An 18,398-nucleotide genomic window follows, 5' to 3' on the forward strand; every position below is an offset into this window, starting at 1 on the left:
TCTGTGACATATTTTTTTGGTTAAATCTCATAGAATTATTAGAACTACTCCACTCAAGAACTAAAATGCTACTTATCTTTGATGAACTGTATTTCAAGTATGGATTCTAAATTCTAATTTAAATGATAGATAATGAAATTCAAGTTGATATATAAAATTTTAATATGTCCATGTAAACATTAGAAAAACTGAGTGATATTTATTTTGTGAATAACCATTTGTTTTACAGAGAAAAGCTTTGGTCAAAGCAGTTTAGTATTGGGAGTTCCCATCATGGCTCAGCAGTTAACAAATGAGTATCCACGAAGACGTAGGTTTGATCCCTGGCCTCACTCAGTTGGTTAAAGATCTAGCATTGCTGTGGCTAGGGCATAGGCTGGTGACTGCAGCTCCAATTCGACTTGTAGCCTGGGAACTTCCATATGCCATGAGTGTGGCCCTAAAAAGACCCCCCCGCAAAAAAATTAGCTTAGTATTAGTAATACCGCCAGAGAGACAGAAAGGGAGGGAGAGAGAGGAGAGACAGAGAGAGAAAGAGAGAAAGAACGTGGATATGAGTTGGCTTACATGCCCCTTTCAGCCAGTGATCAGGCAGATTATACTTTGGAGAGTAAGGTGATAGGTGTCTTCTTTTTGAATTTTACTATGTTTTATTTTAATAGTTTTTTTAAAAGGTGTGTGTGTGTGTGTAATTCTAGTTGTATTTTAAATGTTAAGGAAATCTGATTTTTCATTGTAAATAGCTAACCCCCAATTAATTAGTGTATTGTCAAAATAAACTTACATTAAATTATTTTAATGTACAACTGATATGTTAGTTTCAATTTATGAAGGGAGGAAAAGAATGTATACATATAAACAGTATATAAGACTAGAGTGCTAAGTACTCACTTTAACTCTGTTTTACTTAGTGATGAGTGCCATAGATGGGAACATAGAGATGTTTAATTTCAATGTATATGCAATATTAAAAGAGTTCATTTCTGATTTCATCCCAAATAAGATGAGTTCACGTGGTATACCTTCAAACTAACTCAATGTGTTCTAGCACATTTTAATTTTAAGTGCATATATATTACCAATGAGTAACTTTGAGGAGTCTGAAAGTAACAAGCATAAACACCTTATTTAACTGATGCTTATGCTAATTATAGTCTGAAAAAATAAGGTTTACAGCAAATTATCTAAATTATCCTGTTTTCCTACATTTATGCAGAACATCATATTTATTTATGATGTCTTAAATAGTCATCAATATTTTAATAATTTACTTTAGTAATTCCTTAAACTTCAACACATATGAATTAACATTTTAAATATTTCATTATGAATATTAAAATTAATATCCCCAAATCAATTATCTGATACATTTTAGCAATTATAATTTTTTTACTCTATTCTTTCTTTTTATATTCCTCACTTTTCTCAATTGCGATTAAAAAAATGCATAACATAAAATCATCATAAAATACCATCTTAATCATTTTTATGTGTACAGTCTCTTTGAACCCTGCTTTCAATTGTTCTGAATATATTCCAGAAATTAAATTGCTGGATCACATAGTAATTGTGTAATTTTTTGAGGAACCATCATATTGTTATCCATAATAGCTACATCATTTTACATTCCCATCAGCAATGCATAAGGGTTCCCTTTTCTCTACATCTTTTTTTCTTTTTTGGTTAGGGGAAGGAAGGGTAAAATCTGAATGCTAACTTTTAGTATTTCTCCTTCATTGAAGTCAGCCTAGAAAATCTTCTAAGCAGGTGGGAAAATGGCTCTATGGGCAGAATATTCTTATTATAAATAAGTCTTTGCTATTCCAAACAAATAAAACATGACATAACAAATTTAAAAATAAAAAGAACAGGGAATTCCCTGGTGACTCAGTGCATTAAGAATCCAGCATTGTCACTGCTATGGCGTGGGTTGCTGCTGTGGTACAAGTTCAGTCCCTGGCCTGGGAACTTTTACATGCAGCAGGCGCAGCCAAAAATAAATAAATAAAATGGAAAATCTACGTACTCTTTAGTTCCCCGTGGAGAAAATTCTCATGTAAATACCCAGGAAAAGCCACGCGTCACAATTGGCTCAACCAGTAAATCAGTAATTAATATAAACAGCATATTTTCTACAGCTATTAAAGATGTTTGAGGAATTGATGCCCCACTATTTAATGTAGCAGGAGTTCCCATCATGGCTCAGTGGTTAACAAATTCAACTAGGAACCACGAGGTTGCAGGTTTGATCCCTGGCCTCACTCAGTGGGTAGGGATCCATCGTTGATGTGAGCTGTGTCTAGGTGAAAGAGGCAGCTCAGATCCCACATTGCTGTGGCTCTGGCTCAGGCCAGTAGCTACAGCTCCAATTAGACCCCTAGCTTGGGAACCTCCATATGCCGTGGGTGCTGCCCTGGAAAAGACAAAAAAATAAAAAAAAAATTAATGTAACACACTTAAGCTTCCTATAGAAGCTGATTGGCTAAAAAGCTAAGTGGGAATTTGATCTCTTTCATCTAATTCTTTAATTTCCACATTACATACACCTATTTTTCAAAAAAGAATACATTCACATATTTCTTCTGGCCCAATTTCCAGGACTCCAATTATAAATTTTCATAGGTTTCTTGATGTTGGGTCATGAGTTATTGGGATATATTCTTTTTTGTTCACTTCTTTAATCATTTTTTTCTCCCCTACTGTTCTTCATTTTGAACAGTTTGTATTGCTCAGTCTTTTAAGTTTACAGACCTTTTCTTCTGTAATATCTAATCTGCTTGAAGTACATCTGGTGAATTTATTTATATTTTATATTTTTTAGGTTTAGAAATTCCATTTAGTTATCTTTTATATACTCCATTTTTCTCCTTATTGTGTTCATGTTTTCTTTAAATCCTTTAGCTTATTTATAATAGCTATTTTGAAGATCTTGTTTACTAATTCTGTTGCCTCGGTCATTTCTCTGTTTGAATTGAGTAATTATTTCCTAAATATGGATCACAATTTGCTGCTTCTTTGAATATTTTAGTATTGGGAGCAAGGGAGAATTATAGATATTTTTGAATATTATACTATTGGCTGCTATATTTTATTGTCTTCCTTTAAAGAATGTTGAAGTGCTTTTTGTCAGGTTGTTAAATTACTTATGGATAATCTGGAATTTTTAAAGCTTGTTTTAAGCTTCATTATGGCAAGCCTAGAGTAGCTTCTACTCTTAATTTAGTAGTAGCAGTAGTACTAGTAGGGTAGAAGCTACTTTAGGCTTGCCATAATATAGTAAATTAAATGCAACTTTTCTTTTAGCCATGTGTGAGCTCTAGGAATTATTCCGTTTACAAATCCCTAGAATTATTTTCTCAAACTCACAGAATTTCACCAAATGCATGCAATTTTCTTATTCAGTGACAAACTCAAATGGACCCTTATCCAGAATTTTTTTTAGCATTTCCTCTATAGATACCCATTCTTTTTCATATACTGTCCCTCAAAGTCCAGGTACCTCAGTCTACAAGTCTCCAATCTCCATACCCTTTACCAGGGAGACCACTGTGCTTTGCTTGGATTTTTCTCCTTTAACTATGGTCAAGAGTACCTTCATGCAGAATGATGGGGAGATGGGAGGGCTAGCCTCATGTGTTTCCCTTCTCACAGAGATCATAATCCTACACTGCCTTTTGATCAATGTCTGTAAATAGCTGCTTCATATATTTTGTTCACTTTTCTAGCTATTTACATTAGGAGAGAAAGGTCAGTTACAGTTATCCCATTACAGCTAAAGATGGAATTTTCTCCTTAGGTGATTTTTTAAAAACTTAGTAATACTTTTTCTATATGTCAGCTATATCCTTAACAGTAGCTTACTATATAAAACACTCAAATATTCAAACAATAATATAAAATGGCTTTTGAAGAGATAATGAAAATTCATATAGTTATGGTAAGTGTAATGATGTTTGAGAATACATCATATGTAACTGGACACTCACTGAAAAACAAAATGATTATGTTTGGTTAGTTTCTAAAGAAAAAGGTAACTTTACACAGCAGTGAAATAAAAGCTTGTAGATTATAAAAGCAAAAGAGGTATGTATTTCAGGGAAAAGGCCAATTGATAAAAATAAAAAGGCTGCCACATGAAAAAGTGAGGATTAGAAAGAATGAGGCAACTAGGCCTCTAGCCAAGGTGCTGAACCCAAGTGAGCCTCTACTCAACACAAAAGGATGCTTGGCCCAGTATGGAAGACAACAGGGTATAGAACTCTGTGATGAATGGAAAATGACCAGGCAATCACAAAAAACCAAAGGTACCACAGAGAACCACTGAACTGGCTAATCTGTGTGTAGTAACATTTCTAACACATCTATGGAGAGGAAAGAGGGGTAAAGTGCTCAAAGATAAAGAAATACATTCACATCAGTTCTTTTCTGTCAGCCCTGGAGCATACAACAAAGCATCTCAGAGTCACAGGGGGAGAAAACTTTCTCTTTTTACCACATTGAGCTTTTTTCCCAAGCCAAGAACATCATGATGCCAGGGCTGTTTTGTAAAAGCTGTGTAGGAAAGCATTATCAGAGTGAGCATGCAGAGCTCCCTGCTTTGCAAGAAAAAAACCCCAAGACACTGGCATTAGAAGTTACCACCTCTGTAGCCCTGCAATTACATTCAACTGGCTCTAAGAACATGCAATGGGGAAATATGGGGTTAGAAACTGGGGAAATAAAGACAACTCAGTGTCTTCTATCTCTCAAGTAGCTCACAATTCAGAAGAATAAAACAGATAAAGATGCTCAAAATTTTGACCAGTAGTTATTTGGAATTTCATCTCAGTCTGAAGAGAGAAAGTCACATAAAACATTGTAATTTGTAATATTTGCAAAAAAAGTTTTAATATGATTATAACAGAATAAAACTGTTCAATACAGTTTAATAATAATATAATGTGATATGCTCTTAAACCTATAACTTAGTAAAAATATGAAAGGAAGATTGGGATCAGTAAAGTCAGCAGGGATGATATTTTCTTTTCCATATTAGTCCAAGGTTCAAAAGAGGATGACTTAAGTATCATATATATATTTCTCTAATTTTCTAATTAGTAGCTATTGAAAGCCTCAAAATGGTTTATCAGATTCATTATCTTGACAGAGGGCAGCTATGAGATAATTGTACGGATAAAGGAAAGTCTAAGTCATTGTGAATAACAATTTCTTTCCTGCCAACTCATAGCTGCCCAGGGAGGCTGAATTACACTTAATTTGTTGAAGATATAAAACCCGTTCTGTGAATTTAAGTGTTTTCTTCATTTTTTTATCAGGGAGAGAGTATAGAACAAGGAGATTAATATATTTAATAATGACTGGCACAAAACATGAAAAATGGTAGTTGAACATTAAATCTGAAGTAAAAAAGAATTCCTTGAAATCTTGAAAATTAAGATCGTTAAAATTGTTTTCTTTTTAACCTAAAATTATCAAATATATGATTTGATTTAATAATAACCCTAAATGCTCCTGGGTGATAAGCATCTCCAGACATCTACCTCTTGTACATTTTTCTTTGCATTCTTCCAGACTTTCAAATCGATTTTGATTTCCTTCACATCCCCCATATATAAATTCTTCACACTGTTGCGTGTTAATATTGAAAAAAAATCTCTTCATCATTGCTTTGCATGGGCCATCATCTGCTTTCATTGCACAAAATGAATGTATAGGTTTCATTGGTGGCAACTTTGCATCTACAAGATAAAAATAAAAGAATAACACATAACCTTTCATCAGCACTCTATCAATTATTAAACAACTATTAAAGGAAAATGACTATTTTTCTAGACTTTTGTCTAGAAAGCAATATTGTCTAGAAAGCAATATAGATATTGCTTAAACTTGTACATATTGATCTATCTATTGATGGAATTGAGTAGTAGCTGTAAGGTAACTGATGAGTTGACGTTACAAATAAGTAGAGACCTCTCCCTAATCCACAGTTGTATTGTGTCATTTTTTTTACACATGAAGTGATTCTTTAAAAGCAACAGATTAGGGCTCATACATGATCCCAATATTCATGAAAAAAAAGCAACAGTTGGGAGTTCCCCATCATGGCTCAGGGGAAACAAATCTGACTAGTATCCATGAGGATTCAGGTTCAATCCCTGGTCTCTCTCAGTGGGTTAAGGATCCAGCATTGCTGTAAGCTGTGATGTAGGTCACAGATGCAGCTTGGATCCTGCATTGCTGTTGCTGTGGCCAGCAGCTACAGCTCTGATTAGACCCCTAGTCAGGGAACTTCCATATGCTGCAGTTGTGGCCCTAAAAGTCAAACAAACAAAAAAGCAACAGTATGTTTATATTCATATATGTATGCATATGTCATATAATATTAAACCATTCCCTAATTATGAAAGTTTGTGTTTAATATTACAAATTATAAGTATTTTTCTTACATTATACACACAAGTATTTTTCTATAGAAATTCATAACATATATAAAATAGCATTTTAGGATACTTGTGCAAATATTTTTCATAGATAAATATCTGTACATAAATTAAAAAATAACTTATGGAAAATATGTTTTTCCCCTTATCACTGAAGTTATATTTGAATATTTGAATTCAAAAATAACTGAAAGCATTTCTAAGTAGTACATTTACGTGTACTTGTAACTACTGTTTATATTTCCTTCTTAAAGATTGAGTATTCTATAACTGATATTTTGAGTTGTAAAAAAGTTGGGAGAAGCTAGAACGCTTTGCCTCAAGGACACTAAATGGTGCATCTGACTAAGAGCACACAGTGTATCACTGAATTAGCACTTTATGTTTATCTGCTGGAGATACATTTTTGTAGGACCAACAAAAATTTGGCCTATTAAATATCTGATCTTAGAATCATATCTCAGAATTTCAGAGGTCACATAAATAATTTTGAGAAATGACCTGGGCATAAAGATATTCTGACATTTTGAATCTTTTGGCCATATACTATTACTTCAGAAATTTCCATAGTACTTCTCATACAATGATGGCACTGACTCCCAAATTAATGTTACTTTAGAACTTTGTAGGCACCAAATCATTGAAGCAGTGTTTCAGACAGGCATCTTTAATATAGATCTCTACCTGTAGAAAGCAGAAAGCTTTACCTGATACCTCAGTTACCATATACTGTATATTCAGGGAAACTCTTTATTATAAGTTAATAACTTAGATTCTTCCTCATTGATGATTCCCTTCCTTTTGACTTTCATATATTTGACATTTCCTATTATCATGCCAAAGTTTTTATTTTACATTTTCTGGATTATGAGGATAAACTACCCCCCACACAACCTGCTATTTAGTAATTGTGTCACCAGGTGGTGGCATTGCACCACAAATAGAAAGATAGGTGCCCATAATTGTAGCCCATGGTTCCAGTAGTAACGACTAATGTTTACTGAATACTGTGCTCTAGACATTTTTTAATTATATTATTTAATGACCACAATAATTTTCTGAATTAGGCATTATTATATCCATATTTATAAAATAGCACTGGAAAAATTAATAGCTCAGTTCACACCATAAACAATAGCTTTAGAATTGACCCCCACAGTTTTACAGAAGATATCTACCTTCTTAATAACTGAGTGATACTGTCACAGGACTGTGTGACTGAGATTCCTAAATTGGCATTTAGGTCAAGCACATCAATTTAATTATGCAGTTTCCACTCAATTTTTTTTCTAAACCACTAAAAACTAAAAAAAAAACAGTTTTGATAATGAAAGATGGTGATTTTACAGCAGTTTCCTAAAGAAAACACTAAGCACTAACTTTGATTAATGCATTTTATTAGTTATTATCTAATTATTCATCTTTAACATTCACATTTAAATGTATTTCTTACATGAATCCTGTATTAGAATATCCTTTTATTCAGTGCACTTGCAACCTCCCCTCTTGCACAGCATTCCTGAATTCAGGGAGTGGTCAGTGGCCCCCAGACACAGACCCAGGTCACTCCACTCAAAAGGAATCAAAATCTGCCTTGTTTTTATTTCTTAATTTGGATAAACCTTTTTAAAAGTTAAGAATCATGTGTGTCAAGCACTGTGCTGTCATGACAGATATGATAGTAAATTAAGTGGCAGTAATCACCCCACCCCCTTTCATGGAGCATGCAGACCCTAAAGACTTACTTATGTAAATATTCAAGAAGTCAGGGATGCTGTGCAAGTATGTAAAGAGGTACCTAAGCTTGTCTGAGGGGGTCAGGGGTAACTTTCCTGAGATTTAAAGAAAGTGTTGACAGTGACAAGGATCCACCTAAGGCCATAAAACTGGAAAGCACATACAGGGCAATATAAGAGGAATTTAATATGATGTAGTGAGGTAAATGTTTTATATTTAATCTTTTCATGATTAACTTACTGTATTTTATGTTTCACAGTTTGAGGATTACAGTCTCACTCTCCCTTCCCTCTGTACTGAGATGTTGAATAGAAGGTTCATGATCATATTTGGGGATATGGCATATCCTTGACAGTTAGAATCCTCATTCTCCTGGAATTTGTTCGAGAATCTAGAGCTTTAAAGTTACCTGCTATCAGGAAACTGCATGCCACTTGACTCTCTGACTCGAAGATTTCATTTCTCTAGAACAGAACGGAGGCATGTACTCTGCCTTCCCTGTGCTAGAAAAATGCATCAGATGCTTTTATGCAGTTTATATCATAACTGTTTCCATGTAGTTATTTACAGGACTTATTTATAGATTAGGATACTGGGAGTCAGAGAATCTACATAAACTTCTCTAATTTTGCAAAGCTGCTATGTAGCAAACCACACATGCAAACTTAGTTCTGTCTGATTCTAAATTTTCTAAAAGATACTTGCCTTTCTCTAAATGCTCCCTGCTAATCTTCCCTCTCCTGGTCTAAAAGAATTTTTTTTTAAAGCTTATCACTGCTATTTGTTATTACTATTTTTGTATTATCAAGAAGTTTCTTCTATTTCATCCTCCCTAGCTAGTGGGACTAATTTTAAAAAGTCTACTACTGACTTGTGAGAGAAACCTTAAAATCTTTTATGTTTTTCAATAAAATAACGCATTATTTCAATGAAATGGTATACTTCTATAAGATGATGGCATGGCTGTGGCATAATTTGATAAATGCTATCTCCAAAATTGAGTTTATTCAGATGCAGGATCATACCATTGCAAGATTAATTAAAAACAAAATAAAAGCAACTCTGGATAAGACTGCAGCAAGTCAGCTAAGTGGTCTTCAAGTCTAGCCTTATAATCAACATTTTTCCTTATCCAGCAGGTTTGGTCTGGATTTAAAACTCTGGCTTAATTATTGATGGGTTTTATTCTGGTTTCTTGGCCAACTGTGGCAGCAGCAACTACTTCAGGAACGTCCCGCTTAACTGCCATGCATTTCTCAGCCTAATTGAGGGGACTTGGACTAGGTGAATACTGGGAACACTTGAACCCTTTTTCCTCTCACTCTTCAAGATGGGATTGCTGGCGTTTTCCCTATCAGGACTTACTTTAAACTCCACATCCCTTGTCTACTCAACATCCAAAATATTAGAACTTCAGCTGTCCCTTTTAAGAAATGAGCTGAATGAAAGATTCAAGTTAATCTCATAGTGTTCAATTCTTTTTTTCATAAAACACATAATGGTTTTGACTTTATCAAATAACATTCCATCTTTAGGAAATTTTCCTAACAATGTATCTATTTCTCTCATGCATATAATAATAAGCATTTATTTTTCACTCATGAGTAGGATGTCAGTGGCTGTTCTGATCCTAGCTGGGTTTGCTTCTCATCTACCCGTCAGCTGGGGCTGATGTAGGCTGGGTCTGCCTGGGCAGGTAGACTTCAAGCTGTGGGTCTGGTTGGTGCAGATCTTTAGATCTGCTCCCAGTGCCTCATTCTTGGGTGTGGGCTGAAGTGATGCAGCATGTACCACTTGGCCGCTTTCCTATGCCAAGTTCTCAGACTGCCAAGCTTAAATGAGTCCCTTTCCTTGTATTATAGCAGCATCCTATGCATGCCTATGCATATCCTTTCATTTACTATACTATGTTGAAATAATGTCTTCACTTCAGTATGAAAATCTTTTTTATATCATAACCATACATACAAGTAGAATCTATCGCTTTTTGTTGCTCATTATTAAGAATGACTTGAGATTTCTATCGGTAATTTACAAATTTGCCACAAAATATTACTTTTGAGAAAGAAATAAATCTATAATAATGATCACTACGCAGTCTCCTCCTTGTTCTTTTGTTTTATTGTTAATACAGTTGACCCTTAAACAACATGAGTTTGAACCATATGGGTTCACTTATACTTGAATTTTTTTCAGTGGTAAATACTACAGTACGACATGATCTGTGGTTGGTTGAATCTATTCAGAACCCCAGACATAGGGGAATTAAAGATACAGAGAGCTGGCTGTAAGTTATAGGCAGATTTCTGACTTCACAAATGGTTGGGGCCCCTAACCTCTGCACTGCCAAGGGTCAACTGTATTTTACTTTTAGACACAGAACTATATGGGATTAGAACGGACTTCTGTTATCCAAATCTCTTGGTGTCTTGCTTGACTAGATACTCCCATTGGACTCATCTGGGAAGTATTTATTTGATGAGTAAGGGCAAGAAGAGAGTGGCTAAAACCTCAGATGTCTGTAGCTTCCTTTTCCTTCTCACACTTTTCCTAGCCGAGTAACATCAAGGTTCATAGAGAGTTATGTCTACATTATTTTGCTCCTTGCAATTTTCCAGAGATACTTCAATATTTAATATGTGGTTTGAAAAAAAAGAGACCTTCCTTGCTAAGGTAACAGTTTTAGACTAAGGTTTGGAAAAAAAATGTCACTTCAATAAAAACTGATTTTTCTACAGGATGGAGAAAAATATATTAAATTTTTAGATTAAAATTGAGAGCTTTGACTAGCTTAAAAAAAGGAATGCTTCTAACATTTTACCTGTAATGTTTGCATATTCTTCACCTTCCTCAGGAATAGCAGTAAGAGGTCCAAAGGCACAACTAAGCAGCAGACATACAGAAGCCCCAAAAATCTGTCCTTCCTTCATTGTTTCAATGATCTCTGAAATATAGAACCCAAATATATCTAATAAATATAGTGGTAATAGGAAATTATGTATAGACTAGTAGGAATCTTATGCATACCTCCACATGTAAATTTCTTTGACAGTTAAGGTGTATTCTCATACCTCTCTGTCCACAAATTCCGTAAGTCATATTTAAAACATACAATATTTTAGACATGTATACTTTTGGTGCATATATCTAATAATATTCAACTACACAGGTCACAATTTCAATCTTGAACTTTCAAATTAAAATGGCAATAACTGAGAGACATGGGTAAATGCTGATCAACATGTCTAAGTATGTATTAAGATCCATTTTCATATGCACTTCTTGTGTGCCATATCTTTCTCATAGCTATTCTTTTTTGAGTCAGAAGTAATTATATTGTCATTTTTCTTCCATTTTTTCTATTATTTAATGCAATTTTCAAATTCTGATATCTCTTTCCACCTCCCCCTTGTGTTTAAAAAAGAACCAGGAGTTCCCTCGTGGCGCAGTGGTTAACGAATCCGACTAGGAACCATGAGGTTGCGGGTTTGGTCCCTGGCCTTGCTCAGTGGGTTAAGGATCGGGCGTTGCCGTGAGCTGTGGTGTAGGTTGCAGACGCGGCTCGGATCCCGCGTTGCTGTGGTTCTGGCGTAGGCCAGCGGCTACAGCTCCGATTCGACCCCTAGCCTGGGAACCTCCATATGCCGCGGGAGCAGCCCAAAGAAATAGCAAAAAAGACAAAAAAAAAAAAATATATTAAAAAAGAAACACATTTCCAAATTTTCATGCAGGTTTCCTTTAAAATATATTTCTGTTTTTATAACCAATTTTCTAATCAGGTTTTCTATGAGATTGCAAACAGAACAGTTGAAAAAAAGAAATGTCTAAACTTATAGACAGCCCTTTACTCCAGTTCTTCCGCCTCTACTTAGGGAGTTATATGATTCAAAGGAGTTTCGCAGGAAAGTGACTTTAAGTGATAAATCAACACATTTATACCCTATGGAAAACAGATTTCGCAAGAGAGTGAGACTTCTTGTTTCAAAATTATTTAAAGATCCCTAGCAAAAAGGAATGGAAAAGCACCTGTAATTTTTTTTTTCTTTAAGGCTATTTATCTTTTGAATTCAAAAGCGGAAGGAAATGTGTGATGTTCACACAGCACAGGAAGAGAAAAAGAAGGGAATGCATGCACATGGTTCAGCCGCTGATGCTATCAGAATCAGGAAGGAGAGGGCAATCTTACCAGGAAACATTCACAAATGCTGGAACAGATATTTCATCAAAAATAATTTAGAGAATACTATCTTTAAATCTATGCTGGATCGAGGTGCAATATATATCATTAAAGTGTATCCTTATAATAAATAATAAAGTAAAACATGGAATTTTGCTTTAAACTTTATTCAAATCAGTGGTGAACAGTATAACCTATTTTCTTACAACACTTTGGAAATGTTAACATATTTTGGAATTTTAGTAGTTGTTATATACCTTCTAGATCATATCATAAATTATATGAATCCACAAGTATATATGTATTTAAATATAAGCTTACATTTACATATATACTGTGGTTAGATTAAAGATTGAACAGACACTTTTCAAAAGAGTATATATAAGCCAATAAGCATGTTAAAAGATGCTCAACATCATTATTTATCAAGAAAATACAAATTAGCACTATTGTGAGATACTACAACTAAAGTTAATAAAAAATAACAATACAAAATGTTAGGGAAGGGTTCCCACCATGGTGCAGTGGGTTAAGGGTCCTACTGTAGCGGTTCAGGTTGCTGCAAGAGGTGCAGGTTCATTTCCCAGCCTGGGAATTTCCATATGCCATGGGTGCAGCCATAAAATTAAAATTAAAAAATGTTAGTGAGAATGTGGACCTCCAACATTGTTGGTGGGAATATACTATTGTCCTGAATGTTTATTTTCCTTCACATCCTTATGTAGAATTCCAACTCCCAAAGATGATTGTATTAGGAAGCAGGGCCTTTCAGAGGTGATCAGGTCATGAGGGAGGGAATAGTGTTCTTAGAAAAAGAGATTCCACAGAGGTCTCTTGTCCCTTCCATCATGTAAGGACATAGTGAGAAGGCACCAGCTATGAACCAGGAAGAGGGCCTTCACTCTTGCTAAATTCCTTTAATTTCTAATCTGTCATCAGAAGTTATTTAAGCAAGAATATATTATATAAATGTGTCACATTTTGTTAGTGACTAGTTGTGCCAAAGAATATTAGACACTAAGGGAGATTTAAAAATCTAGAGAACAACTTGACCCTTAAGGAATTTTTTTTTTTTTTTTTTTTGTCTTTTTGCTTTCTCTAGGGCCGCTCCCACGACATATAGAGATTCCCAGGCTAGGGGTCGAATCAGAACTGTAGCCACTGGCCTACACCAGAGCCACAGCAATGAGGGATCTGAGCTGCATCTGCAACCTACACCACAGCTCACAGAAATGCCGGATCGTTAACCCACTGAGCAAGGCCAGGGATCGAACCCTCAACCTCATGGTTCCTAGTTGGATTCGTTAACCACTGTGCCATGACAGGAATTCCAAGGAATTTATGCTCAACCCACTGAGTTAAATAAAAATGAAATGTTAGGTGCCAAGATGAATTGTGAGAATATTTTTGCATGTATCAGGCACATAGTTGTGGACAATAAACATATGTTAAATTATTTACCTTGAATTTAAAAAGTATTTGTACATTGGGGCAATAAACTAAAAATTCTAAGCTCTCCTATGTCAGCAACCTAAGCAGCCTTCAAAAATAAATTTGTTTCTAACCCTGATTCATAAAAGGCATGACTTGGGCTAGATTGTCCTTAAATACATTCGGTTCTAAAAATTTATGCATTTGAACTAACACATTTTACTCCCTTTGCAGAATAACTTATAATTACATTGTATAACTTACATTTTATATTCACTTTAATGGTAATTTGCACCATCAATTTTATCCTTTTAGGTCAAGGTATGTTCTTAGAACACTAATTCAGCAAGATGTTACTAATTGTTACATTAAAATGTGTTCATAGGTTAATATACATTTATATCTGAGTTAAAAAATTTATATAGTTTTCTCGATAATAGGACTTTTAAAGAATCCTTAATATGGTAATGTGCAATAGTATCTTCCATGGGGATGCGGTAATTGCATTTCCAAATTTATATGTCAAGAAACTGTTTTCCCATAAATTTTTAGAAAACATCTTGAGAAATAATGTTATAGATAAGGAAAAGACAGTAGATTTTTCTGAGCCAGAAGAATGTTAAAAAGCATAATGTGCTTTGAGCTTTAATAAAATCCAGCATGTGCAGAAAGATGTGGATAGGGCAAACATCAGTAGAGTAACTGGAATTATAATTATTTATCAGACTGAAATTATGAACAGGGGATTATCAGTGGAAATACAGAAAAAGAAGTAGTAGATATATTTGAGTTAGTATTCATAAAACTGAGTCACCGAGTAGATATAGGATGTGAAGGACAGAAGATTTACATATACCTGAGTGAATTGCTGCACTCACCATACAATTTGGTAAATTAATGTAAGTATTGATTGGTTTGCATATTAGGGATAAATTCAGTCAGGAGAGATTACATTTGAGGTTATATTTTCTAAATGAACAGTATGGGGCAGTTAAAGACACAAGGCAGGAGCTGGGAAATCTTTTGCTGTGTCATCATCATCATCATCATGTAAGATCTTTTCAGCAAGGAAACGATGTCCAATAAGTCATTCCCAGCTCCCCCTTCAACTTTATTTCCTGTCAGTCTTTTCTGTAATTACTTGGCTTTATGGGACACTGCCTACTAATATCCTGGTTCTACTGAAACTGTTGATTCTTGAAGAAACACTACTCAATCCAGGCTTAGTACTTTAAAATTCTTTCTTCCTATTGGGGAATACTCTTCTACAAGATCCTGGAATGACAGACTCCCTTCTTATAGTCAGGACACCTGTCAAATATCCTCGCCTCCAAAAGATCTTATTTGAGTGCCATATATCAAGGTAACAACCACCAGTTCTTCTGTTAATCTCTAGCCCAATAACTGGGGTTTTTAAAAAAATTATTTGTCTTTTCATTACTGTATCAGAGTTCTTTATATATTATGGATATAAGTTCTTTGCCAAAGAATATATTTATATATATTATAAGTATATATCAAAACAATATATAAGTATTTTATCTTGGTCTATGGCTTATCTCTTCAATTTTATGTGTTTTTTAATGAGTATAAATTTTTAATTTGATATATTTGATTTTTAAAAATATTTTGAGGCCTATAAGTATACCCACAGATTTATAAAACATCACCACAATTTCAGAAAATTCTCACTACTCTGTAAGGAAATTCCCTAACCTTTAGGCATTATCCCCCACCGACTTTACCATCCCCCAGATCCCTAGGAAACCATTAATATGATTTCCGTTTCTATATACCACCTAATTCTAGACATTTCATAACAATGTCTTCATGTCTGGCTTCTTTCATTTAGCATAATATTTTTGAGGTTCACCCATACTGTAGCATATATTAATATTTAATTTCTTTATATTGCTAAAAATATTCTACAGGTATACCACAATTTATTTATCCATTCATCGTTTAATGAACATTTGTGCTGTTTCCACTTTAGGGATATTATGAATAATGCTATTATGAACATCTGTGTGTAAATTTTTCTGTGGACATATGTTTTTATTCCTTTGGAGTGTATACCTAGGAATGATATGAATGAATATGATAATTCTGCTTAATCATTTGAGGAACTAACTGCCAGATGGTTTTCCAAAGCAGCTGCACCATTTTACAGTCCTAAAAAGAATGACTTGCTTTGTTTTTTGAGTATCACTTATCACCACTTATACATTTATTTGCATACATAGTCACTATCTCTCCATTGCTAAAGCATTTTCCATTCTTAGCATAACATTCACAATTCTATATTTAATGCCCATAATAATGACTGACATAAGGATGAATAAATGAATTAGGATAAACTTTGTGAATTAGAATTTGGTTACAATATGGATCTTTTGATAAATTTGTGCAGTTTTAGTTATTTCTACCAATCCCGCCAAAAAATAAAGAGATTGGAAATAATGTGATGGAATGCCCATCAATTCATATTTATTTTCCTAATTGTGTCTTAGATATTACTTATTCCACTTTTCTGGAAGCATAAAATGTTTTAATTGAAAAAATTTGTTTAAAAATAAATTTGTCAAAGAAAATATAACATGAATAGTGTACATTTTATATTTATAAAATTTTGCTTAAGCAATAGGTAATTTCCAAATAGAAGGAGAAGACAGGGTTATTGGTTAACTCCAATAAAAAGAAATGGTAAATGTGTAGGAGAGGTGACTAAAGAAAGATGTGCTTAGAAAAGAGGTAATTAGATGAAAGAAATGTATTATTTGTTACTTCACCATTTATGGTATTAATATTCTTGAGAGGGTATATGAAAGAAAGACAAGTGGTCTCTGTGAATCTAGTAAGTGAGAAGCCAAAATGGAAAGGAAAAAGGACTTTGATATTTTCACTTTTGGAGGAGATGCGCTCTTCTATGAACGTCATATTAACTGTAATCCTTTTCAAAAACCTATCCTACATGAATATATTATACCAATGTTAAGAAAACTGAAGGTCAGAAAGGAAGTATAATTTTACAAAAAGAATGAAGCTGAGCTAATGTTTGCACCCATGTCCACGTAACTCTAGAGCTCATGGTCACATCACCATAATGACCTGCCATCCCAAGATTTGGTAAATCTGTCTCCAGTATTGTCTAGTAAGCACCCTACCTCCTGCTGCCTACAAAGTTATTCTAGTTTGCTTGACAAGAATATCACTGTGGTAGAGATAGTTATATCTCCTATGGAAACCAAGAGCCACTGATTCAACCCAAGTAGTGCCATATGGCACCATCCCAAGTAACATCTTTCTTCTTCCCTTCCTCCTTCTCTCTCCTTTTATTACTTCTTCCTTCATCCCTTTCTCCTTCCCTCTTCTTTCTTCTTCCTTCCTTCCTTTTCTTTCTCTTTCTCTTTCTCTTTTAGGTAAATTTAGTGGTTAAGAGGAGGGGTCTGGAATAATACTGTGATATGAGCTGAATCATGTATTTTCCAAATTCACATGTTAAAGTCTTAACCCCAAGTACCTCAGAATGCAACTGTCTTTGGAGATAAGGACTTTGAAGAGGTAATTAAGGTTAAATAAGGCCATTGGAGTAGGTACTAATCCAATATGACTAGCCACAGATACACACAGAGGAAAAACAAAGCTCAGGAGAGAGGCCTTAGAAAAAAACAACCTGTTAACATCTTGATCTCAAACTCTAACCTTCAGAACTGTGAGGAAATACAGTTTTCTTGTGTAAGCCACCCAGTCTGTGATACTTCATTATGGAAGCCCTAGTAAAATAGTACAGACTGTAAAACTTTAAATACCAATTGTGTAGCTTACTAATTATGTGAATTTGACAATATATTTATCCTCTTTGCCTCTCTTTACTCATTTATAGAATGAGTATTTTACCAAAACCTATTTCATAGGGCGTGAGGACTAAATGGAAAAGTCATTAGAATAATGACTAATTCTATAAATGTCAGCTATTATTATTAAGTAATCCTTGATATCATTTTGGGTGCACTGTAAAAAATAGAAGTGTAGGAGTTCCCACTGTTGCACAGTGGATTAAGGCATTGCCTCTGCAGCAGCCTGGGTTGATGCTAAGGTGTGGGTTCAGTCCCCATCCTGGTGTACTGAGTTAAGGATCCAGTGTTGCCACATCTGCAGTGCAGTTCAAAGCTTCAATTCAGATTTGATCTCTGGCTTGGCAACTTCCAAATGCCACTGGGTGTGGCCATAAAAAATAACAATACAGAAACGAAATATTCATGGAGATTACTTTGTTAGGAATGTCATCTCAGACTCTTTCAAAGTCTAAAAAATTGAAAATATAGATTTGGAAAGCCTTAGGCCCAAACTGAGAGACCTTTTTGTTCTAATTTGATAAGGCATGGAGGGTTTGCTATACTCTAAGTTGTAAGGTGAGGCAGTACAGGTCTTAATGTAAAGAAATGTTTTTCTGGAGTTCTGGTCATGGCTCAGTGGTTAACGAATCCAACTAGGAACAATGAAGTTGCGGGTTCGATCCCTGGCCGTGCTCAGTGGGTTAAGGATCCAGCGTTGCCATGAGCTGTGGTGTAGGTCGCAGACGCGGTTCGGATCCCCCGTTGCTGTGGCTCTGG

General features: G+C 34.6%; 1 protein-coding gene and 1 long non-coding RNA gene across 25 annotated transcripts in view; one reads left to right on the forward strand and one right to left on the reverse strand.

The window, feature by feature from the left end:
• The window catches only part of LOC106506297 (uncharacterized), a 476,882-nt gene that overhangs the window by 340,037 nt on the left and 118,447 nt on the right, over window positions 1-18,398 (forward strand). The gene's annotated exons all lie outside the window — the stretch shown is intronic.
• TFPI (tissue factor pathway inhibitor) overlaps window positions 1-18,398 on the reverse strand; it is a 64,748-nt gene that overhangs the window by 24,522 nt on the left and 21,828 nt on the right. For 8 of the 9 annotated variants that reach the window (XR_014828711.1, XR_014828712.1, XM_084997998.1 and 5 more), the window contains 2 exons: window positions 10,999-11,121; window positions 5,541-5,738 (listed from right to left, as the gene is read on the reverse strand). Coding sequence is in view for 7 of the 9 variants with exons in the window: in XM_084997998.1 (XP_084854124.1) it covers window positions 5,541-5,738; window positions 10,999-11,107 (307 nt within the window). In the remaining 2 variants the exon portion in view is untranslated. 9 annotated transcript variants of the gene reach the window in all.

The sequence above is a fragment of the Sus scrofa genome, chromosome 15 (genome assembly GCF_054392235.1).
Source record: "Sus scrofa isolate SSC_HxYL_T2T_F1_AM1 chromosome 15, Sscrofa_HxYL_maternal_Yorkshire_Landrace_v2.0, whole genome shotgun sequence".
In the NCBI taxonomy this organism is placed as follows: domain Eukaryota; kingdom Metazoa; phylum Chordata; class Mammalia; order Artiodactyla; family Suidae; genus Sus; species Sus scrofa.